Source organism: Mustelus asterias, chromosome 7 (genome assembly GCF_964213995.1).
Source record: "Mustelus asterias chromosome 7, sMusAst1.hap1.1, whole genome shotgun sequence".
NCBI lineage: Eukaryota > Metazoa > Chordata > Chondrichthyes > Carcharhiniformes > Triakidae > Mustelus > Mustelus asterias.
In genome coordinates this window covers 99679261-99704438 of record NC_135807.1, presented here as the reverse complement: position 1 = coordinate 99704438, position 25178 = coordinate 99679261, and the positions used below count along the sequence as shown (strand labels likewise).

The 25178-nt window shown below is 42.3% G+C and overlaps 1 protein-coding gene across 1 annotated transcript in view; it reads left to right on the top strand.

Annotated features, from left to right (window-relative positions):
• The first annotated feature begins 3363 nt into the window (after positions 1–3363).
• Positions 3364–25178, top strand: part of LOC144495875 (transcriptional activator GLI3-like) — a 326921-nt gene continuing 305106 nt past the window's right edge. Inside the window, exon 1 of the mRNA XM_078216554.1 lies at positions 3364–3528. Within this exon, the coding sequence (XP_078072680.1) occupies positions 3405–3528 (124 nt within the window). The 5' untranslated portion in view covers positions 3364–3404. The remainder of the gene's footprint in view (positions 3529–25178) is intronic.

The window sequence follows — 25178 nt, the reverse complement described above, 5'->3', positions numbered from 1 at the left end:
GTTCTCACCAAACTGCCGTGGCACAGTGGTTAGCACTGCTGCCTATCAATGCCAGGGACCTGGGTTTGAATCCTGGCTCAGGTCACTGTCTGTGTAGAGTCTGCACGTTCTCCCTGTGTCTGCGTGGATTTCCTCCAGGTGCTCCGGTTTCCTCCCACAGTCCAAAAGGTGTGCTGATTAGGTGCATTGGCCATGCTAAATTCTCCCTCAGTGTATCCGGACAGGAGCTGGAGTGTGGCGACTCGGGGATTCTCACAGTAACTTCATTGTAGTGTTAATGTGACAACAATAAATAAACTAAAAGCTACTTGGTAGGTGCATCTGTCCATAGCAGTATTTGTAGAAGCTGCAGTATCCTTGTGGAGCCGAAGCCCTATCTTTCTGAATAGCCGCATAAATGCTGTAGCTACCAGACCAGGCAAGATGCTGGGAATTCTGTGGCAAGCGACTCACTGTACTGACTTCCCAAAGCCTTCCTACAATGTATAAAACACAAGTCAGAGAGTTTAATGGAATACTCTCCACTTATTAGGATGAGTGATGTTCCAATAACACTGAAAGCTCAATACTATCCAGGACAAAACACTCGCTTGACAATCCATCCACTACCTTAAGCACAGAGTCCCTCCACTAGCAATGCAACATTGCATTCCATCTACCAAATCACCAAAGTTTCTTTGATAGCAGCTCCCAAGCTCGTGACCTTTACCACCTTGGGCAAGGGCAATAGGCACCACCGAGCACCGTCACCTCCCAGCTTCCCCTACAAGTCGCACACTATCCCGTTTGGGGGCATAATGTCCTTCGTTGTCGCTGCATCAAAATCTTGGAATTTCCTACCTGACAGTTCAGTTGTAAGTACTTTCTCCACATGGACTGAAGCAGCTTAAGAAGATGGCACATCATCACCTTATCAAAAACAGTTCAGAAATAAATGCTGGCCTTGCCAGCAATGCTGACATCTCTTGAATGGATGGAAAACGTATGTTAATTTTGTTTTTTCCGTTTATGTCGCATTGCTTGCCTTTACTGTACTTCAGTTGTATTTCAATTATACACTATTCTTCATTTTTTTTGTTTGAATGAGGTTTTTATTTGAATGTTACAAAGCTGTGCCATTCTTAATGATTGTATTTGCAAAGATTATACCTGGTTCCCAGAGTACATCGAAGCAATGTTGGTTAAGGCAGTGGTAAAGGCACAAGCAGACCTTAATGTTGAGATTAAATAAATGGCAAAATGCAAGAGGCTAATTGAAATCCTTTAATCCAGTTGAAAGTGCGGCCTGGCACCAACAGATTGTTATTGCGGCTTGACTTTAAGCAACTCATCTAACTAATCTGGTATTTAAAAGATGGAGTAAGCTTCATTTTAAAAGAATAATGAGAGATTGTGTTAAGTTTTAGCTTGTAAAAGAAAATTTAAGCTGCTTCAGTCATTTTAGAAAACAGAATGCCTTTATAAATAAGATATTTATGGAAAGCACTATTTTTTTCTCTCGTGCATCTATTTTAAATTCATTTAAGTTTCAGTCCTGAATAGATAACTTGCTGAATTAATTGGCTCTGAAAAAATGGTAAATTCAATTTTTAAATTGATTTTTATTGTTGCAGTTACCACAGATCAGTTTTTACAAACTTGGTATCAATTTCTTTGCAATGTAAAATTGATATGTTGTCCATCCACCCAGGAGCACTGCATAGGCACACAGCAATAGCAGGGCAAAGCTTTAATAGAACAAGACCTGCATGGGTACAAGATTTGGCTTTGTTGAATATATTAATCGGTAAATTGAAGATCTTGTTGTTTTTATACATCATCTAGATTTGAATTTATTTGTTGCACAGTTTTGTCGAATTCCGAAATCCCCATGATATTTTGTCAGTCAATTCAATCGGGCTGATAAATAGTCCTTTATGCTTGAGCTCAGAGTCTAATTTCCTGCTCGTTTCTCTCTCCTCCTCTTCTGTTTCTCTTCTCTTTTATAGTTTACATTGTTCGAGTTTGATTGTATCCCCAAAGACTATTTTGAATAGAGCAGATCAAAGCTGTACAGCTGAACACCACAAATACTCAGGCTTATTTCTTAAAAATTAAACATGTTATGTTTGCTTGCACAGTGATCAGAGTGCTCTTTACGCTGATAACAATCAGTGTGAACTTTCTTGCTGCTGATGTAATGATGATGAATGCTGTGACACTGCTGTTTTGGACAGCTCTTCCCAGAGGAGGCAAAGCAGTTACTAATGAAATGAATAAAAGTAAGACTGCATGATGAAAAAAATAGGTGATGGAGAAAGAGAAACAAAGTGAGGATCAAGTCATGGTAGGAAATGAAAAAAACAAAGCATGGAGGAGATCCAAGAGAAGATGAGACATTACAGTGGGATTGCAAGTTAAAGGGCAGACAAAGTTTATCAATTAGTTTTGATAAATGGAAGGAAAAAGCAGACCATAAAGACTAGCTCACGTTACAGGTGGTATAAATAGTTTTCTTCAGGTTTTCACTGCGGCTGATGGCAGTCATGTAAAATCTCGGGGTTATTTTGCAAGGGTTTATACTAGACAATACTGGTGCATTCCTCAGAATGCACACCCGTTCGCTTTCAAAATCTGTACAATGACCATTTGGGAAGTCTGTGGCAATTGCAAACTTTTATTAAGATGCATAAATTATCATGATCGGATATACCGATTTGTTTTATGCATGGTTTTTGATAAATGCATTTGACTCCAATAAAATTTAGATTTCTGCCAGTTGCTGCAAATGTACCAAATGTCTGCTATACTTTGGGTATTGGGTATGTTTAATGTTTCTACTCCTTTTGGCAAAAATCCATAACTGGGCTTTAAGCAGAAAGGCACACCTGTGTTCTGATTGGTATTAGCAGGATTATGTTTTAGAAAAATAAGGTCTCGGGTACTCGCCTTTAAACTTGTTCACAAATACAAAAGGCGTGCAGCTGCCTTTGTCTAGACTCTGAAATGTTAGAAAGCTGCTTTTGCTACTGATTACCTGTGAGAGTTGATGTGTATTGACAAGTTTAAATTGCAATTTGCCGCAGCAATAATTGAAAAGTAGAACTTTATTTCATTGTTTGGTGGTGGGATGCAAATATTTTAAAATGAAACCATGAGGCAGGTTTTCAGGAAAGTTGTAGCTGTGCTGTTGCTTATTCCTACAGCTTCAATGATTTGAGAAACGTCTTCCTAAGTGTTAGATTGTAAGAGCACTGGAAAAGTTTGCTTAAATGTAATAGGTTCTTTAACATATTACCACAGCTCACTACAGACTTGTGAAGTTTTGTATACTGTGAAGATGTGGATTTCAGTTTAAGATATTGTTTCATTTCTTTGCCTTATAGCTGTGCTGGTGTTAAGATCTGAGGTAATGAAACATCACCATGGATGCCCAGTCACACACTACTACTGCAGCTGAGAAGAAAAAAGTGGAAAATTCCATTGTAAAGGGATCGTCTCGCACAGATGTCAGTGAAAAAGCCATAGCCTCCAGTACAACATCCAATGGTAAGTAGTGTAGTGTACGGGGATTTGCTCACAGTGAGAGCAGCAATTATTTTTTTTGTTCACGACATTCCTCATGAATGGATCAGCTGCACCTGGATTGCTGTTTGTTTTGGGAAAGTGTTGGTAGTGGGTGGAGGAAGAAGAATTTGGAATTAAAGTAATCCCTGTTATAAACCCAATGCAGAGTATTTTTTCTTTTATGTTGCTGAGTTCTGTTCCAGTTAAAACTGTTTTTTGTAATTTGAGATTTATCATTTTTTCCTCTCCTTTTCATGGGCTTTGCAAGAGTTGTTGCTAGTTGGCCATATGTGCAAATTGATTTTTCTTCCTAATTTAAATGTGCTCTGGAGTATTCTGCCTGTGTGGCGGAGCTGTCATTATTGAGGATGTGGTGCTTGGTTTTGCCGTATGTATATCGTTTCTGGTTTATGCGTGGGGAGAATGGGCATAGGGAGTACAGATGAGTGGAAAGTGATCCAAGTTGGAGTCCACTGATTGGAACCCTGACTTGCTGAGTTCTCTAATCTGCAAAGACAATATTAGGTTCAGACTGAGGCACAAAAGCAACACGTATCCTGGGGACCAACTTTCACATGCTGAGAGGATGAAAATTATGGTTTGGGTGCAGAGATGAGGAATGGGGAGGCGATGGCCTAGTAGTATTATTGCTAGACTATTAATCCAGAAACTCAGCTAATGTTCTGGGGACCTGGGTTCGAATCCCGCCACAGCAGATGGTGGAATTTGAATTTTAAAAAATATTTGGAATTAAGAATCTACTGATGACCATGAAACCATTGTCAATTGTCTGGTTCACTAATGTCCTTTCGGGAAGGAAATCTGCTGTCCTTACCTAGTCTGGCCTACATGTGATTCCAGAGCCACTGCAATGTGGTTGACTCTCAACTGCCCTCGAAACAAGGGCAACTAGGGATGGGCAATAAATGCTGGCCAGCCAGTGCCACCATGTCCCACAAATGAATAAAAGAAATGTCAGTTATGTGGAGAGTATGGGGAAACTGGAATTGTTCTCCTTCATGCTGGGAGGGTTAAGGGGGATTTAAAATTGTGCTTGTTTTGGAACAGTAAGTAAGGAGAAAGAGGCAGAAAGGTTGGTCACTTAAGGGCAGAATTAAGGTAAACTGGCAAAAGAACCAGAGGGGGTACGAGGATTTGTTTCATGAAGGCCCCGCCTTCTCAACCTTGCCTCTCGCCTGAGGTGTGGTGATCCCGAGGTTAAATTGCCAGCAGCCAGCTTTCCCCCTCAAAGGGGAGAGCAGCCCATGGTCACCTGGGATTATGGTGACTTTAAAGCTGGAATGTGCTGCTTGAAAGGATGGTGGAAGCATGGTAATTTTGAAACGTTATTGGGTATATACTTGAAGGGAGAATATTTTTATGGTTATTGTGAAAGAGCAGGGCAGTGGAACTAAAAATATAATTCTTAAGAGCTGGCAGAAGTATAATGGGTTGAATGGCATCTCTTTGTGGTACACGATTTCATGTAAATGTCCTTTTTTTTTCCATTCTGCCCTTGCTCCCTTCTCTTGTGTCTTCTGCTCTGAAACTGCACTTGGGTCCAGAGAAAATATTACCATGTGTGCAAACATATCTTCGGTTGCTTGGTGCAGATGATTTCCATCTACTCGAAAGGACAGCTACCCTTTATCATTTATGAAGGTTTTTAAAGTTTTGTTATTTGATGATGTTTGAACAGAACTCTGAACCTTGAAATGAGTTCTGCACAATCTGAATCTGAGACGGGCTTCTAGTGCGCAAGTTTTTAAAAAATTCATTCATGGGACATGAGCGTCGCTGGCTGGCCAGCATTTATTGCCCATCCCTATTGCCCTTGAGAAGTTGGTGGCGAGCTGCCTTCTTGAAAAACTGTTGTCCAGGTGCTATGGGTTGACCCACAATGCCATTAGGTAGGTTATTGTTATTGAGTACAGTGAGTTAATGAAAGTTGCGTTAATGTTAAGGATGTGGCTATTTTCTTTAACAGTGTGCCTCTTGCCGATGCAAAATGGCTGCCGATAACTGTCAAAAACTTGATTTTTTAAAAGTCTTTTTTAAAACACGGTAATAGAGCACACTTGGGGGAAAAAAGAGCCCAGATTATCATGGTACACAATCTCGTTGGATGACACTGCAGATCTGAAAATTAGATATGGAGGTCAGAGTAGCCGATTTTCTTTTTGTCCATTTAAAATAAAAAGTGCCAGGAGCGGTCTTGCTGTTTTGGAGCAATGTTGTAATTCATCTGCCGATTTTCACACAGGTTTTCGTATGATGCATCAAAAAATAAAACTGAGTTATTTTCTCCCCTCCACCAAGACCACCACCTTCAACTCTCTCCCCTTTTTTCCTCCTCCTTCTGCAGATGCTGCTGTTTATCAGATTTTATAAAACAGGGACAGTTCTCATTAGGATTGCTGTGAGTTTAAATTTTTATTTTGAACGAAATGAAGAGGGTAAGTATCACACTGAGGTTAGCGGAATGAGTAGAATTCTGATCTCTCTAACTCGCAATGATGTCACATCGTAGGTACCACTATGCATGCACCTCATTGGCAGCAAACACAGTCTTTCTTAAATCTGCTTGTTCTTTTGTTCCAAGGGCAGGTGGAAGTTCCTGGTTTTAATTGTGCAGTGTTGCAGAATTCGAAGTCTACCAGGAGGAACTAAAATTGTTGACACTTATTCCCATGTCCTCTTTCCCCCAGCCTGTCCCAGTCCTGAAAATGTGGCGACAGTGATGAATCCTGGCTTCGGCCCTCCCAAGTCTCCCCTAGACTTCCCCTTTAGTTTGGCATCTTTCATTTTGTAGAGTCTGGCAAGCGAGAACAACCAAAGAAATCTCATCCTGGGGTAGCAATGAAAAAAAGCAGTGGGGCTCTTACAAGGAACACTTCCTGTTGCAGCAGTAGCTCGTACTTTCCAGCCTGTGCTGCTGTAAAAGGAGTGTTAAAACTTTTTACCCATTTATGGCCTCATGGTCAGAATGAAGTAATACGTGACTCACGTTGTGTGGGTCAGAGTTGAAAAGAGGCAGTGAGCAATATGGAGAGCTTAGCCAGCATGTAACATTCTGAAAGGGGGGGGGGGGAGGGGGTGGACGGTGGTGTGTGGATTCTCACATCATGATAGAAGGCAGTGAGGAATGCCATGAAACCCAATCCACAGTTGCTGATAAGGATCTCTGACTCCCCTGGGACAGGGCAGATTTTAGCCCTATTATGAAAACCTTTCTTGCAACCCCCCCCCCCCCCCCCCAATCCACCCACCTACCAAAATGAAAAGGAAACATTCCAGGATTTGTAAAAATGTCACTTTTTTTTTTGTTAGGAGGATATAAAAGTTCCTGAGTTATAAATGAATATTACTTAAAAGTTTCTTTGCAGTTACCCTCTGGTTTCACAAAACCCCTGGCTATTATTTTTTAAAGTAGGGATTAAAATAATGCTGCATCATTTGAAAGAAAAAGTGCTGTTAATTTTGTTTTTGAAAAGCCAGCACAATTTATTTTTCTGACAGCTTAAGGTCTGCTAAGTGGATTTTACAAGCTTTAACTGTTCATCATTTGACTTCATCTAAAATGCCTGATTCAGAGAGTTGTTTAATAAAGGCTGGGGATTTTCCACTACCTTTCTCTTCTCTCTTGGTCAGGCTAGCTCATGCTGGGTTTTTTTAAAGTTTTTTTTTTAAAGAGTACCATCCCAATTATTAAATCTTAGGAGACCATTCCTGTATCTTTATATAAATGGTAGCTTCATCCCAAGTTCTTTCATCTCTTTTCCAACTCTCCTGGTTTGACAGTTGAAAAGGTCTGACTGTGCCACACAATGGTTTGATTGGTTTCTCTGGGGGATGCTTTTCCCTGCTTCATCATTCGCCAGGCAGGTGGACCAGAAAGTCTTCTGATTCTTTTGTTGTTTCTCAAAGTCTGGGGTCTTTGAGAGAATAAATCTACCGTCATGGGATAATTTGCGAAAGGAGACTGGAGGAGGTGAGAGAAAAGCCTCTCCACTTGGGTGCAGAATTAATGAAATACTGACGTTCCAGTCCTTGCAAATGAAAATCTCTGGGAATGCAGTGGGTGGAGACAGCACTTGTCATTAGATTTCTGAAGCTTAAACTAATGCAAAGTTCGCAAAATTAAAAAAAAAACACAGATCTTTAGCCGTGTATAATTTTGAGTTATTTAAAATTTGTGGGGAGGGAGCATATGTACAAAGGAAAGTTCATGCAGAAAAGATCAATGCTCACATACACTCCTTAAGCTTTTAGATTACCCACTAACAGCAAGTAGTAGGAATTCCATGTGACAGAAGTAAGCTTAAGTTAACACAGGATAAAAAGTAAATTACAGATAGGCTGTCCTCAGCCATCTTTGTGGCTACAGATAAGGTTTCATTTCAGAACGGACAGACGACTTTTCCACTTACAGACCCATTCTGCTGCACCTGTGATAACAACTCCTGGATTCTAATTGAAATTGGTTTGAAAATGGATTTTTAGTTTTCTGTGTCTGTGAAAATATTGAATGGAGTCGAGCTGCCAGTAAGTATCCTAGACTGTGGAAATGTGGCAGGAAACTGGAATCATCTTTCAAGCCTGTATCAATGATACGACAGTTTTGTGATCTGTCATATTAATGAAATCATTGATCACTTGATGGAGTGGGTAATAAACTGCTTTCTGAGAATACTGTTCAGAAAGGCTGATCAAAGTCTGTGGAGATGAAAAAGTATAAAGCTCGAAATTGTCGAGCCACCTACATTAATAGGTGGATGGCAGCTTTTGTTGTATGGGTTTTGAAACAACACATATCTATTGATTTTTGAATTTGGCTTCAAATATACTGTTGAGAGCACATTAATCAAATTGTGGATGTTAACCTGGGCATTTTAACTTGTGAGCATTTGAACGAGTGCCGCTTCATATTTCTTTCTGTGTCTCTGTGTCATCTTTCTTCAACGCAAGAGGGGAAAAAAATTCCTGGATTCTTTTCATTTATTTTTCTGTAGCTCTGTCCTCTTTTGCTGACTCTGCACCCTTTCCTTTCCAGACACTCTCAGCTCACTGATACACTTGCGTACATGTTATTGCAACTGTAAGCTTTTGCTTTTTTCTCCCCATTGCTGGTTGGATTGCGAGCACTTCATTTCTCTGTATATTATAGCAGTTAAATCCACCAATTTTGAAACCTGTATTAACTTGGTGTTTACTTGCAGATACAAACTTTTTTTTAAACCAGAGGTTACTTTTCTGAAACTGTTTAAAGATGCACTGATGATAATTTCGTTGATTAATACACAATGAGTTATTTTGATCTGTACTCCGGTTGGATTCCCTAATTAACTGCTCTTATTGAAGGATGTCAATAGTGCCCCTTAAATGTACCTGGGCTGGGGATAGGATTTCAGCCAGGATTCCGGCTGGCGGTGACTTCCTGTTGGAACTATACATGTGGGCATCATACATGGACAGGATCTGGATCATCTGATGCTATCCCCCTGAGTCTTAATAGCAAGTGTACAAAGGATCCTTAACTGAAGTAATGGAAGGTTATTGGTAACTTGGTACTGTAATGTTAATTCAGCAAGGCTGTATTTCAGAGGCATAGAATATTTTGATCAGATGGGAGTGTAGGTCAGAGTTTGGTTTCCAACCCTGTGACACTGATTCTCCAACCTACACTTGACTCGAAAGATGCTCCATTGTGGAAATGAGAGGTTGGCAAATTTTCCTTTGCGCTGTTTAATTTATACAGCAATTAAAATGAAGACGGTTAATTTTATTACTGTATTTACATTAAATATTCTTTTAAATATGCAAACACCTAAACTTGTCCAAAAAGCATTGTGTAGCATCGTGCATACAGAGCTTAATACAACAAAATATTATGAGATATTAATCTGTAGGCCGTGTGAGCTAAAATGGTGATAATTTCAGTCTATCATAAATATTTCATCCATTACCACCTGTTTGGCTCTAGTTCAATGACCAATGAGCAGAATTATATCACAAATCATTTTCCCCTCTATTTAGTGTTTCAGCATTTCCCTGCTCCTCCTGTTTCCCCTCACAAAAAACCATGTTTACTGCTTTGCTATGCTTCAGTCCGTGAATGGCTAATAAGATATGTATCTCTGACCTACGAAGGGGAGATAATCTTGCTTGTCCACACCTCAACCCCCCCCCCCCCCACCCCACCCCCCCGCCCCCATCACTTGTGTGGCCAGCAATTGAGGGGCAAATATCACAGGGAGGGCAAACTAGAATTGGAATCTTGTGAACTGGGGAACCCTAACGTGGATAATTCTAGACTAATTTAAACATGTCTTGTATTTGCATTTAAAGCCTTTACACAAACTGATCCATTTGCTTTGCTATACAATTCAGGTTGCTTACCACAGGACAGTGTTCCAACAAATATTTTTTTACTGTAACTAGTTGGGGATGGAGAGAGGGAATTTTATTTGTATATGATCTCTCTATGTTAGAGATTTGGCTCAGTTTGGTATTTTCAACCCTGAGTCATGGTTCTGGGTTCAAACTGACAACAAATTATCAGACTGCACTACTGAGGGAGTGCTCTCTTCTGAACAGGATGCAGTCAAAATTCTGTCTGCAGACCCCATCTGCTAGTTTTTGAAGAGGCGTCCAGGTTAATGTTAATCCCTCACCCAACACCACACCAGAAAAACCTATTTGTCTTGTTGCTAATCGTCCGCTGTTTGTAAATTATTGCAATATTGTTACATTTGCCGAAATAATCACTTCAAGTCCACAGATTCCAATGTGTTAACACACCAAGGAGATTTAAAAGGCACTACATAAACACGAGTTCTTTCTTTTTTGTGAATGAGTTGCCTAAAGACCCACTGAAGATTGCAGTTGCCTTAGTAATTCATTGTCCCTAGCAATCCAGTTGCTTTTCATGTAGATGGTTAGATACTTATTGATCCCTATTGTTAACTTGATGAAAGAGAGTTGAACTACATATGCTCATCGAGTGGACTTCACTAATTGTGAATCAGAGGTGACCTCATTGAAACGTATAAAATTCTGAAAGGGCTTGACAGGGTAGAAGCTGAGAGGCTATTTCCCCTAGCTGGAGAATATAGGGGGCATCATTTTAGGATAAGAGATTGGCCATTTAGAGCTGAGAAGGGAGAGATTTCTTCACTTGGAAAAGTTATCAAGGATTAGATAACAAGGACACCTATGTCAGACTCCTATTTATTGACTACAGCTCAGCCTTCAACACTATTATTCCTACGAAACTCATCTCCAAACTCTTTGGCCTGGGCCTCGGCTCCTCCCTCTGCGACTGGATCCTGAACTTCCTAACTCACAGGCCACAATCAGTAAGGATAGGCAACAACACCTCCACGATCGTCCTCAACACCGGTGCCTCACAAGACTGTGTTCTCAGCCCCCTACTATACTCCTTATACACCTATGACTGTGTAGCCAAATTCCCCTCCAATTCGATTTTCAAGTTTGCTGACGACACCACCATAGTCGGTCGGATCTCAAACAATGACGAGACAGAGTACAGGAATGAGATAGAGAAACTGGTGCAGCAACAATAATCTCTCCCCCAATGTCAACAAAACGAAGGAGATTGTCATCGACTTCAGGAAGCGTAAAGGAGAACATGCTCCCGTCTACATCAACGGGGACGAAGTAGAAAGGGTCAAGAGCTTCAAGTTTTTAGATCACCAACAATCTGTCCTGGTCCCTCCATGCCGACATTCTAGTTAAAAAAGTCCACCAACGCCTCTACTTTCTCAGAAGACTAAGGAAATTTGGCATGTCAGCTACGACTCCCACCAACCTTTACAGATGCACCAAAGAAAGCATTCTTTCCGGTTATATCACAGCTTGGTATGGCTCCTGCTCTGTCCAAGACCGCAAGGAACTACAAAAGGTCATGAATGTAGCCCAATCCATCACGCAAACCAGCCTCCCATCCATTGACTCTGTCTGCACTCCCTGTTCCCTCAGCAAAGCAGCCAGCATAATTAAGGACCCCACGCACCCTGGACATTCTCTCTTCCACCTTCTTCCTTTGGGGAAAAAGATACAAAAGTTTGAGGTCACAGACCAACCGACTCAAGAACAGCTTCTTCCCTGCTGCTGTCAGACTTTTGAATGAACTTACCTTGCATTGTGATCTTTCTGTACACCCTAGCTATGACTGTAACACTACATTCTGCACTCTTGTTTCCTTCTTTATGAACGGCATGTTTTGTCTGTATAGCGCAAGAAACAATACTTTTCACGGTATGTTAATTACGTGACAATAAATCAAATCAAATCAATTATCAATCTTTGAAATTCTCTAACCCAGAGGGCCGTGGATACTCAGTCATTGAGTATGTTCAAGGCTGAGTTTAATGTAGGGTTTTAGATTCCAACGGCATAAAGGGATGTGGATTGGGAAATTGGAGTTGAGGACAAAGATTAGCCTTATTGAATAATGGAGCAGGCTTGAGGGTATGTATAGTATATTCCTATTTCTTATGTTCTGATTGTGTCAGTTGTAAATGGTCCTGCCTCCTAACTGATATGTATTCTCTGCTTTCCTCTAGTGTTTTATTTGCAAGCATTTGTTTTTGGGAAAACATTACCACAGAGACATTGCTGCAATGTCAGCTCATGACCATTTTGAAGGTTGGGTGATAGCCAACATACTTATATTCTGACCTTAGTGAAGAAATAACCAACTTTAACTGGTTGTATTCCTTGCTGAGGCCACACGGGCATTAGATTGATAGCCGCTTTCCTCCTCTTTAACCAGGCAGCCCCATGGCTTCCCTGCCTTTGGCTGCTCATTCTACAGAGCGAGTCTCATGCTGACCCTCCAGTCAACAAGCAAGATCCCCGCCTCCTCAACAAGATTCTGCTCTGGGTTGTTTATATCCTCTGGTATTGGCTGGAAGTAGCCTCACTGTGAGCTTGAATCTTGAGAATTAAAGCTGTTTTTTACAATTTGTTTACAATTTACGTAGATGATTTGGAGTTGGGGACCAAATGTGTGTCAAAGTTCGCAGATGACACTAAGATGAGTGGTGGAGCAAAGTGTGCAGAGGACACAATGTCTGTAAAGGAATATAGATAGTTTAAGTGAATGGGTACAGGTCTGGCAGATGAAGTACAATGTTGGTAAATTTGAGGTCATCCATTTTGGTAGGAATAACAGCAAAATGGACTATTATTTAAATAGTAAAAAATTGCAGCATGCTGCTGTGCAGAGGGACCTTGTGCATGAATCACAAAGTTAGTTTGCAGGTGCAGCAGGTAATTAAGAAGGCAAATGGAATTTTGTCCTTCATTGCGAGAGGGATGGAGTTTTAAAAACAGCAAGATTATGTTGCAGCTGTATAAGGTGCTGGTGAGGTCACACCTGGAGTACTGTGTACAGTTTTGGTTTCCTTACTTGAGAAAGGATATACTGGCACTGGAGGGGGTGCAGAGGAGATTCACTAGGTTGATTCCGGAGTTGAGAGGGTTGGCTTATGGGGAGAGACAGTAGACTGGGACTATACTCATTGGAATTTAGAAGGATGAGGGGAGATCTTATGGAAACATGTAAGATTATGAAGGGAATAGATAAGATAGAAGCAGGGAAGTTGTTTCCACTGGCGGGTGAAACCAGAACTAGGGGGCATGGCCTCAAAATAAGGGGGAGCAGATTTAGGACTGAGTTGAGGAGGAACTTCTTCACCAAAGGGTTGTCAATCTGTGGAATTCCCTGCCCAGTGAAGCAGTTGAGGCTATCTCATTGAATGTTTTTAAGGCAAAGATACATTTTTGAACAGTAAAGGAATTGAGGGTTATGGTGAGTGGGTGGGGAAGTGGAGCTGAGTCCACGAATAGATCAGTCATTGAATGGCGGAGCAGACTCGAGGGGCCAAATGGCCTACTCCTGCTCCTAGTTCTTATGTTTCTAACTCTGTTTCTCTGTTAACTCTGTTTCTCTCTCCATACATGCTGTCCGACTTGCTGTTTTTATTTCTGTTACTATAACTCTTCTACATTCTTTCATGGGATGTGGGCATCACTGGCTAGGCAAGCATTTTATGCCCATCCCTAGATGTCCATGAAAAAGTGGTGGTGAGCCACTTTCTTGAACCTCTGCAGTCCATATGGTGCAGGTACACCCTGTATGCTGATGGGAAGGGGGGTTTCCAGGATTTTGACCCAGCTGCGGTTTAGTGGGCTGCTGCTTTCAAAACATGGTTGTCTCTAAGCTCTAAGGTGATAATGCAAGTAAGTATGTCTGATTGACTAAATCCTGTGCCTTTTTTTATTGGCTTTAATGACAGGTTTACCCTGGGATTGTAACTAGTTGTGGGAGACCCATAAGTTAGAATGGGTGGTATCTGCCTTCCTGCTAAACTGAAAAATGTGAAAGTGCTGCTACATTTAATCAGTGTTAATTTTCAAACCTATTTTTAACTGGTTTTAAATTTGTGACATTCATGTGATTTTTTTTGTTGCACAAATTATAAAACTTGTTACTGAGCTGTTAGGAGATGCCTTTATTTACTTTTATGCCATAGTGCACTTCAGATAGAACTGGTGGCCTTTGGTATGTTTGAGCTCAGTACTAGAGCAAGTGGTGACAAAAATGGAAATAAAAGAGAAGACCTTCATTTATACAATGCCCATCATGCTCCCAGGATGTTCCAAAGCACTTTCCGGCCAATTAAGTACTTTAAAAGCGTATTCACTGCTGTAATCCAGTTCAGTACAGCAGTCAAATTGCACACAATAAGGTTCCAGACACAGCAGTGAAATAAATGAGCAGATCATATGTTTTGAGGTGTTTTTTGTGAGATGAAATTTAGCCAGGACAGCAGCAGACAACCCAACTCTGCTTCAGTTAGAGCCATGGATCTTTTATATTCACCCAAGAGAACAGCCGGGCCTTTGTTAAGGCTTTAGGATGGATGTCCTCTCTCAGGAGGCGGTGGTGCAGTTGGACAAATAGGCTCTGCTTGCACTGGAATCAAAGCCCACAGTTGCACTTGCTGTGCCTGCGCAAATGGAAAATACAGTGAGAAGTTTAACAACACCAGGTTAAAGTCCAACAGGTTTATTTGGTAGCAAAAGCCACTAGCTTTCGGAGCACTGCCCCTTCGTCAGGTGGAGTGGAGATCTGCTCTCAAACCTGGCAGAGCAACTGGAACAGATTAAAAACAGAAAATGCTGGAAAATCTCAGCAGGTCTGACAGCTTCTGTGGAGAGAGAATAGAGCCAACGTTTCGAATCTGGATGGTAATTTTCTGTCTTTGTTTCAGATTCCAGCATCCGTAGTATTTTGCCTTTAAGTGGAACAGCTGCTTCAGTCCTTATTAGAGGAAGTGGGGGAAGTTTTCTACAATTTTATACAGAATGGCAGTTTATTTATGTTTGCCGTGGGATGTTAGTTGCTAAAATCACCATACGAATTAATGTCTTGGTGACCTTCCCGCTTTTTTAATTCAAACTGGAGTTTAATCAAAAGCACTAATCTATTTTGGTTCCTAAATTTGGGAAAAAAAACTGGCAGTTTTTGGAAAGGAATTTTATAAGCATTTCACGACAGGGTTTGGTAATGTAAGTTTGAAGTACTGTCAGGGTTAATTTAATGTGAGATTTGTATTTGAATGCTGTGCAGTATGAATTTATTTTACTGCTTTTATTGTGGAGTGTGTTTTGTATTCCTATAGGATACATCATTTCTTTTTCCTCCTTCCTGAGGAATGATTTGATGATTGCTCCGATTTCACTGTTTTGTCTCTGAGGTATTTTCTCCATTCTTTCTGAAAACCTAGGTCACTCCAACTGTGATTGTGAGCTTGAAAGAAGATCTGTGATCAAAGGCTTTAATGATATCATTGGTCTTTGGTGATTGATTAAGAATAGAAGTTCTGAAGCACTTTACATGCTTGACTTTTTCCTCATTACTCCAGGTTGAGCAAGCTTCTTTTAACCATTAGTAAAGTTTATGGTTTGTTTTGCGAACTGAAGCTCATTTGCTTACAATAAACACAACAGGAAGAATATCATCGCCATTCTTGCTCTGACAATAGTGTTTTTGATATGGAGCAGGATTACATGGGGTCAATCAGAAAGCAGTTGTGCATACACAGTTCAGGATAATCTTACTTGGAATTTTAAGGACAATTAAAATGCCTTTCAACCAAGAATTTGTAACTTTATACATGTATAAGTTAAATCACAGTAACATCTATGTGAGGGGCATGATGCAACCCTCTACCCCAGTATGTATATATCCTCCAGAACTGGCACCTGATGAAAATTAACTAAAAAGGCCGAGAGGCTCTCAAGTCTGTCCATGCTCAAACCTTTGCTTTATTTTTGTGATTGGATGACTGGATTCAACTGATGTGTTCTTTACAGGAGGTGATGAATCCCAAAGCTGCCAAATAAAAGTAATTGAAGAGAAAAAGTATGGTCCTTTTTTTAAATCTCTCACTCCTATACAGCCCATAAAAATTGCAGTAGAGACACTAAAGTGTTTTAATTTGATTACACTTGAAATAAGGAGTTACAGAAGTTGCAACTTCCCTCCCTCTTTGAAGAAGGCAAAATGTAGAATGAGCCATCAATCACCATTTCACTTACTTCCTATGTTTTACCATTTGCTAATGTGGAAGAATGCCTTGAGCTTGTTTATGGCTTATTCTCTCCAGTGTTGACTTAACTTTGTGGACGGGCCCTTGGAATTAATTGATATATTTGTCTGTAGAATTCAAAGTATCCAACGATAACCAAAAATACAGATGGATTATTTTGGTAAATCATTTATAGAGGTGGAGTTCTCCTATGCCTCCAGTGATGGGTACAATGGTGGGCGGGGGAGGGAGGTCGAGATTGGCCGGAGGTCCAAAAATCAGTTTTACACTGGTGCAAATTTCCCATGGGATCTTTTGCTGGTGCCCGTCATGGTGGATTGACAAACCCGCTGGAGGTCAGCGTGAAACTGATTTGCATCCCACTAAAGAGATGAAGGCTCAACCACCCACACCAATTCTCCAGCAGGAAAGCACGTCGGTGCAAAACACGTCTGAAACAATGTGGCATACAGATGTCAGCCTCACCTGAACAATGTCCGGGGCTGCTTCCAGAGTTCGTGATGAATGCCGCCTATTACCCTGGAACACTGCAGCAGTGGATGGGGTAGCAGCTACAGGTGGATCTTCCAGATTTGGTGTCCTGGAGGAGTTCCATCTTCCAACCGCAATGTTCCTGGAGATCCATCTTCATTTTCAGGAGGTCCATCTTCTTTCATCAATAGTGGGTCAGTGATGATAGGTGCCTTTTCAATATAGCACCCGAGTAAGACAGCAGATTATGCTTCATCAGGCCTGACCCCCCCACACAGAATACAACGCACAACCCCAGGGTGCATAATTAATGAAGTTGGGGCTGGGTGATCGGGGCGGCTCGGTGGCACGTGTTTTTTTTATTCATTCATGGGACATGGGCGTCGCTGGCTGGCCAGCATTTATTGCTCATTCCTAGTTGCCCTTGAGAAGGTGGTGGTGAGCTGCCTTCTTGAATCGCTGCAGTCTGCATTCTGAGAGTTGACCCATAATGCCGTTAGGGAGGGAATTTCAGGATTTTGATTCAGCAACTGCGAAGGAACAGCGATATATTTCCAAGTCAGTATGGTGAGTGGCTTGGAAGGAGAACTTGTAGGTGGTGGTGTTCCCATGTATCTGCTGCCCTTGTCCTTCTAGATGGAATTGGTCATGGGTTTAGAAGGTGCTGTCTAAGGATCTTTGGTGAATTGCTGCAGTGCATCTTGTAGATAGTACACACTGCTGCTACTGAGCATCGGTGGTGGAGGGAGTGGATGTTTGTAGATGTGGTGCCAATCAATCAGGCTGCTTTGTCCTGGATGGTGTCAAGCTTCTTAAATGTTGTTGGAGCTGCACCCATCCAGGCAAGTGGGGAGTATTCCATCACACTCCTGACTTGTGCCTTGTAGATGGTGGATAGGCTGTGGGGAGTCAGGAGGTGAGTTACTCGCTGCAGTATTCCGAGCCTCTGACCTGCTCGTGTAGCCACTGTGTTTATGTGGAGAGTCCAATGGAGTTTTTGGTCAATGGTAACCCCAAGGATGTTGACAGTGGGGGATTCAGTGATGGTAACACCATTGAATGTCAAGGGGTGCTGGTCGTGGTGTCTCTTATTGGTAATGGTCATTGCCTGGTATATGTGTGGCGCGAATGTTACTTGCACATGTTAGCCCAACATGGATCTTGTCCAGGTCTTGTTGCATTTGAAGATGTCCTGCTTCAGTATCTGAGGAGTCGCAAATGGTGCTAAACATTGTGCAATCATCGAACATCCCCACTTCTGATCTTATGACGGAGGGAAGGTCATTGATGAAGCAGCTGAAGATGGTTGGGCCTAGGACACTACCCTGAGGGACTCGTGTAGAAATGTCCTGGAGTTGAGATGACTGATCCTCCACAACTGCAACCATCTTCCTATGTGCCAGGTATGACTCCAACCAGCAGAGAGTTTGCCCTGTGATACCCATTGATTTCAGTTTTGCTAGGGCTCCTGGATGCCACACTTGGTCGAAATGCGGTCTTGATGTCAAGGGCTGTTACTCTCGCCTCACCTCAGGAATTCAGCTCTTCTGTCCATGTTTGAACCAAGGCTATAATGAGGTCAGGAGCTGAGTGACCCTGGAAAAACTCAAACTGGGCGTCACTGAGTAGGTTCTGCTTGATAGCATTGTTGATACCCCTTCCATCGCTTTATTGATGATTGAGAGTAAACTGATGGGGTGGTAATTGGCTGGAAGCATCATATGTGTTGGTTGGGTACTCTGGTCACAGAACAGGCAATGCCAGTTTTATAACATTTTATTTTTAGAAAACTATGAATTTACGTTTTTGCCATGACATGTTAAGTTGTAGAAAATTAATGAGCTTTCTCTTAATTAACCTTTTCATAGTAAAATGTTGTGTTTCCCCACAAGACTCCTGAATATTTGACTTATTTTAATAGCAGGTTGTAATCAGATCTGCATACACACATCCAACATTAAAGAAAAGATGTTTACTGTCGTGCAGCTATAGTAAAATGCGAGACACACTTCACACTAATAAAGGATTTCCTTTAGAAACTCTGCGGTTTTCTTTTCCTGAAGAATTTGTACCCTTTGGATTGGTTGAAGTAGTTCCTAATGGTTGACCTTCTTACCAGCTGCTAATGTAAACAAGAATTCATGTGCCTCCATTTTTTAAATGTCTCAGAGGAGTTGGTGGTATTGAATGGCTTTATTGTACCTTTAGAGGTTCTGTGTGTACTTAAGCCAAGCTACAGATGAGCAAAATGTCGATAGCTGTCTATGTAAACACTTTGTTTGGACAATATGCTCTTGGAAGACAGAATCTCTTTCATGAGAGTTTCTATTTTTGTATATGTCACTGGCTTTTGTTAAAAGTGGGAAATCGTGAGTTGTTAGGTTAATCTGAAGGAGCAGTCAGCAAAGAAAGTGGCAAATCCATTGTCACCTCTTCTAAGTAAATGATTAACATTTCACTGGTTTAGATAAAGACAGGCCATCTCAAAAAACAGCTAATAGGGACTAATTATGTTCTTTGCATAATGCTGCCACAATACACGTTGTTCTGCTGCTGCTGGACATTTTAACAAGTCGTCCTAAACAGAGATAAATACAATTTCTTTATAGGCTAACCGAGAGTTTGAAAATCTAATGTTGCTGCTCTTAACTCTTGTTGGAATTCCAGATTTCTACATTGTCTTTTAATTTCCTGAAGGGAAGTGGGATATATAGTGGGATATGCAGAGTATACCCTTTCACATATTTGGAGATAAAAGTATGTTCAACAACAACAGTGGCAGTCATACAGCACCCCTAACGTACTAAAATATCCAAAGCTACTTTTGCAGGAGTGCAACTGGATGATATCGACCCTGGGACAAAGGAGGAGGAGTTAGGGCTGGTGAGTAAAAGCAAATTTTAAGGAGGATCTTGAAGCAAGCGTTAGGTAGAGAGGCTTAGGGAGGATATTAAGAGTTTAGGGCCTAGATAGCTGATAACATCCTCACGACTATGAAGCATTTACTGATTTTTCATTTTGGGAGGTTAGGATGTTAATGGGGTTGGATTTCCACGAGGTTCTTCCAATTGTCAACTGTAATAGAGGTTCTGCGGAAACCCTGGAGAAGCGCAACAAATGAAGTTTACTCTGTTTCTACAGGATGTCAACTAAGATTTATAAAGAAAATAAGTACTTGAATTTATTTAAAGTCCTTCTCAAGCTGCCCAAAGCACTTTCCATCCAAGATGATACTTTTCCAGTTGTAGTCACTGTCGTAATTTAGGAAAAGCTGTAGCAAATCTGTGTGCAGCAGGGTTGCACGAACAACAATGCAATAGTGACCAGATAATATACAAAAACACAAACTACAGATGCTGGGAGTCTGAAATAATATAAGAACAAAAAAATGCTGGATGATTTCAACAGATCAGGCAGCATCTGTGGGGAAAAACAGAGCTAATGGACTGGATTTTCATCCTTGAGGTGGGTGATGGGAGTCGGAAAATTCCCTAGCTTTGTGCACCTGCCTCAGGAAAACATGGCTCTGGAGGCACGGTCTTTATTGCCGAGGGGTGGGTGCTGGCTGAAGTCGGGCCAGCTGACCCTGGAAACATTTTGGAGGCAGAGGTGGACCTGATACAGCAAGCGGGCTTCTCTCAACTGAGGGCCAAATGGAAGTCTTTCTGTATGACAGGAAGGACGTTATGAAGGGGCCACATGGCTGTGCGGGAGGATAATTCATTGTGTTGTCACACGAGTAAATGTTTTAAATGTTGGCCCACTGGTTAGTTTTGTTATAAGCTATGATCTTTTGTGTGCTTTCCATAGGAAACTTTAGATGCTGAAGTCTGCCGATTGCAAATCATAGAATCACTACAATGCAGAAGGAGGCCATTTGGCGCATTGATCCTGCAGCAATAACCATCCCATGCAGGCCCTATCCCCATAACCCATGCTAATACCCCTGACGCTAAGGGGCAATTTAGCATGGCCAATCATGTGGACCACCAGCAACGGCAGAATTGTACTCTATAACAATTTGTAACTTTATGGCCCAGCATGTCCCCCACTCTACCATTACCATCAAGCCAGATATTAAACCTGGTTCAGTGAAGAGTGCAGGAGGGCATGCCAGGAGCAACACCAGGCATTCCTAACAATAAGATGTCAACCTGGTGAAGCTACAACACCTAAGCAGCATGTAATAGACAAAGTTAAGCGATTCCACAACCAACAGATCAGACCTAAGCTCTGTAGTCCTGCAGCATCTAATTGTGAATGATGGTGGACGATGAAACAACTATCTGGAGGAGGAGGCTCCACAAATATCCCCATCCTCAATGATAGCGGAGCCCAGCACAGCAGTGCAAAAGATAAGACTGAAACATTCACAACAATCTTCAGCCAGAAGTGCTGAGTGGCTGATCAATCTTGACCTCCGAGGTGTTCCTAGCATTACAGATGCCACTAGATACTGCAATGGCCAAGTGATCTGACAATATTTCAGCAGTAGTACTAAAGATTTCTCCTGCACATCTTGCCGTGCTCCTAGCTAAGCTGTTCCGGTACGGCTACAACACTTGTATCTATTCAGCAATGTGGAAAATTTCCCAGCTATGTACTGTACACAAAAAGTACGACAAATCCAACCCAGCCAGTTACCACCCATCACATGACTTTCGATCATTAGTAAAGTAATAGAAGGGATCATCAACAGTGCTATCAAGTGGCACTTGCTTAGCAATAACCTGCTCATTGACACTCAGTTTGGGTTCCGCCAGGGTCACTCAGCTCCTGACCTGATTACAACCTTGGTTCAAATATGGAAAAAAAGAGCTAAACTCCAGAGATGAGGTGAGACTAACCACCCTTGACATCAAGGCAGCAGTTGACTGAACTGGATTAGCCATATAGATACCATAGTTACAAGAGCAGGTCAGAAGCCGGGAATCCTGTGGCAAGTAACTCACCTCCTGACCCCTGAAAGCCTGTCCACCATCGACAAGGCACAAGTCAGGATGTGATGGAATGTTCTCCACTTGCCTGGAAGAATATAGCTCCAACAACACTCAAGAAGCTCGCTACCATCCAGCACAAAGCATGCCGCTTGATTGCTACCCCTTTCACGAACATTAATTCCCTCAACCACCCATGAACTGTGGCAGATGTGTGTACCATCTGCAAGATGCACTTCAGGAACAAATCAAGGCTGTTTAGACAGCACCTTCCAAACCCACAACTGTTGTCATCTAGAGAAGGACAAGCAGATACATGGGAACACCAGCACTTGGAAACTCTCCGCCATGCCACCCACCTGACTTGGAATTATGTTGCCGCTCCTTCACTGTTACTGGGTCAAAGACCTGGAACTCCCTTGCTAACAGCACTGTGGATGTACCTACATCACATGACAGCAGTGGTTTAAGAAGGGAGCTCACTACCACCTTTTCAAGGGCAATAAGGGGTGGGCAATGAATGCTGGCTTAGCCAGCGAAGCCCATATCCCAAGAATGAATCTTAAAACTACTCAAGAAGAAGATTCCAGCAAGTGGCTGCACATGTGAATTGAGTAGCGTGACATAGGGAGAATCACGACTTATCCATGAAGAGCAACATGACTGAGTCTTATGGATTAAATGCCCCAGGTTCCTTAAACAGGACCTTCAGATCCTTCCGCAGGAGGTTGAATGCCAGAGGATACCCTACATCCAGCAGGTAGAAGGAATCCTCCTGCTGTCACAAAGAGAGCACGATGGGCAGTTGCTGCTGTGGTGAGCACATCAGGCGAATGTGATCTGAACATAGATTCAGTGCTGCAAGCAGTTTGAGCACCTATGCTCAGGCAAGGTGAGCTGTTTGACTGAAGCACACATTTGCCTCTGATTTGGGTCTTGGATGACAGAGGCAGATGGTCAGATGTCCCATATGTCATTATCAACAAAGATGATTGACTAGGCATGGCACTCTTGTATGTCCAAACGTAAATGGGGTGGCATCTGAATGCCCACTTTGCATGGTCACGTCGATCATACTCATACATGGATGCAGGATTCAGTGACCCTTCGTTTGTCTTGTTCACTTGTAGGAGCAGAGAGCCAAAAATATTAGTGCGAAGACCTGGACAGGGAGTGGGTGTACAAGCCTCGGGGCGATTCGTGCAGTGAGGAGAGGGCTATGCAGATGGTACGTGTGCCCTCAAAGTAGGAAATGATTAATTGCCTGCTACAGGTGTCAAAGGTGGTGTTAAAGGCACCTTCGAATATGGCTTCACTCGTGATGGTTGTTCACAAGGGAAGTGGATCAAGCAATGGACATTTAGAGCATGAGGGAAGAACCAAGGATTCTGCTCATATATAAGTTTTTACTTATGACCTGTATCTGCATGTGCATATGCACTGAGAAATGATCATATGTAGGAGTGTTTGAGCTTGAAAGGCACCATGGTGTTTCGATTACTCATGGGTTCACGTGCTGTTATACCTCACATTTTCTGCAAATACATCACACAAACCAGCGAATGGATGTATTGGTCTATATTTGCTGAGTGGCACATACAGAAACATGCAACTGCATGATTTTATCATGGAAGATTTCAGCCAGAAGACCACCCCTCAATCACTTGACAGTTGTGAAGATTGAAGCTATGCATATCAAATATAGTCAAGTCGGGTGCTTAGTTGGTAGTGGGAGATTTAGTGATGGTAATAATATTGAATGTCCAGGGCAGATGCTTAAGTTCTCTCATGCTGGAGGAGATCATTGCCAGGTGTTTGTTTGGTGCTCTGGTTAGTTCATGCTGCCCTGTCTCAAGTTATAGCATTTCTGTTGATGAATCCATCATATTGGCATGTCCTGAATCTCTCGCACTGCACAGGAGCACTCTTGGCTTAGGAGCCAAGCCTTGGTTTGTGACCAGGTGACTTCTTCATAGTCAATCTGACACCCTCTTTTCTTAAAAAAAAACACTTTTTTTCATGATCAGTCCCACAAGACAGCTTGATATTGACTTATGAAGGTGAAGATTTTAGCCATTGTGTTGCCAGAGGGCACAAGGGCCTTCAAGTTGCCACAAGGGTACTTGTGGGTTTTCTCACCTGTGGAGAAATGGGCATCTCCTGAGGCAGCAGTAATATCAAAGGCAATTATCTAGCAATGGCAGGACAACTGTTTGCTCCAAGGGTGCGTCTGTATCCTGTGTTGCTTTGGAGAAGTTCCTCGTAGTAGGTCCGCTCTGTTTACTATGGAGCCACGTGCTGAGTCAGGTCTAGGTACATGGGCATCCATCTTATCATTTTGGGGCGGCACGGTAGCACAGTGGTTAGCACTGCTGCTTTACAGCTCCAGGGTCCCGGGTTCGATTCCCGGCTCGGGTCACTGTCTGTGTGGAGTTTGCACATTCTCCTCGTGTCTGCGTGGGTTTCCTCCAGGTGCTCCGGTTTCCTCCCACAGTCCAAAGATATGCGGGTTAGGTTGATTGGCCAGGTTAAAAATTGCCCCTTAGAATCCTGAGATGCGTAGGTTAGAGGGCTTAGCGGGTAAATGTGTGGGGGTAGGGCCTGGGTGGGATTGTGGTCGGTGCAAACTCGATGGGCCGAATGGCCTCCTTCTGCACTGTAGGGTTTCTATGTTTCTATGATTTCCCCATCTGGCATGAGATGCCCTGTGACAGAGGGGCCTTCAAATGCTCTTATGCAGTGTAAGTGACTCAGGATGTGCATATGTGATTGATACACCAGCAGAAATACTGTAACTTGAATGTAGGCAGCATGAACTAACCTTAACACCATACAAGTGCCAGGCAATGATGATCTCCAACATGAGATGATCTTGCCATCTGTGCATTTTCTCCTGCATCCTAATGATCATCCTCCCCTGATTACATCTCCATCTGAGGCAGATAGATCCATCTTCTCCTTGACCTCTTCCTCCGTTAAGTGATCTAATTCACTGGGCTTTGGAACTTGCAGATGTACACCCCTTGACTTTGCCATATAGTGCAACATTCAACAGATCACCTCTATCCTTGACACCCTCTCAGAAGAGTGATGCAGTGCTTCACCCGAGCAGTCAAGGCATCAGAAGTGGATTTTTAAATGGCCTGTAGCATGTTTCATGGTTGCCCTGGTTTGTAGGTGACTGCTGTTAAAATACTGTTCTGGCACTGTGTCTGCTTGGCGCAATGGAGTAAGCAACCACCTCCTCAATGGGTAACCTTTGTTGTCCAGTAGTCAGGGTAGAGGCTTAGAATTCTTTCCCTCAGGCCTTCAGAGCTGTTCACCTCTCTTATATTAAGTTGTGAGACATGCACAACCATTTTCTTTTGTACCTATTCAGAGTGAAAATCACAACCTCCTGTTCTCTCTCATGCCTTTAAATGGCTTAAGTGACTTAACGTAAATGCTTCATGTGCACTATATGCCTTGTCCCCTTTCATACACTTAATTTATATCGGAAATGGCAAGAATGGGAGCTGAATTTCTGGATCTGGGTCCCGCCTGCATTTTGGACCCTCCAGCGAGTCCCCTCGACTCCATG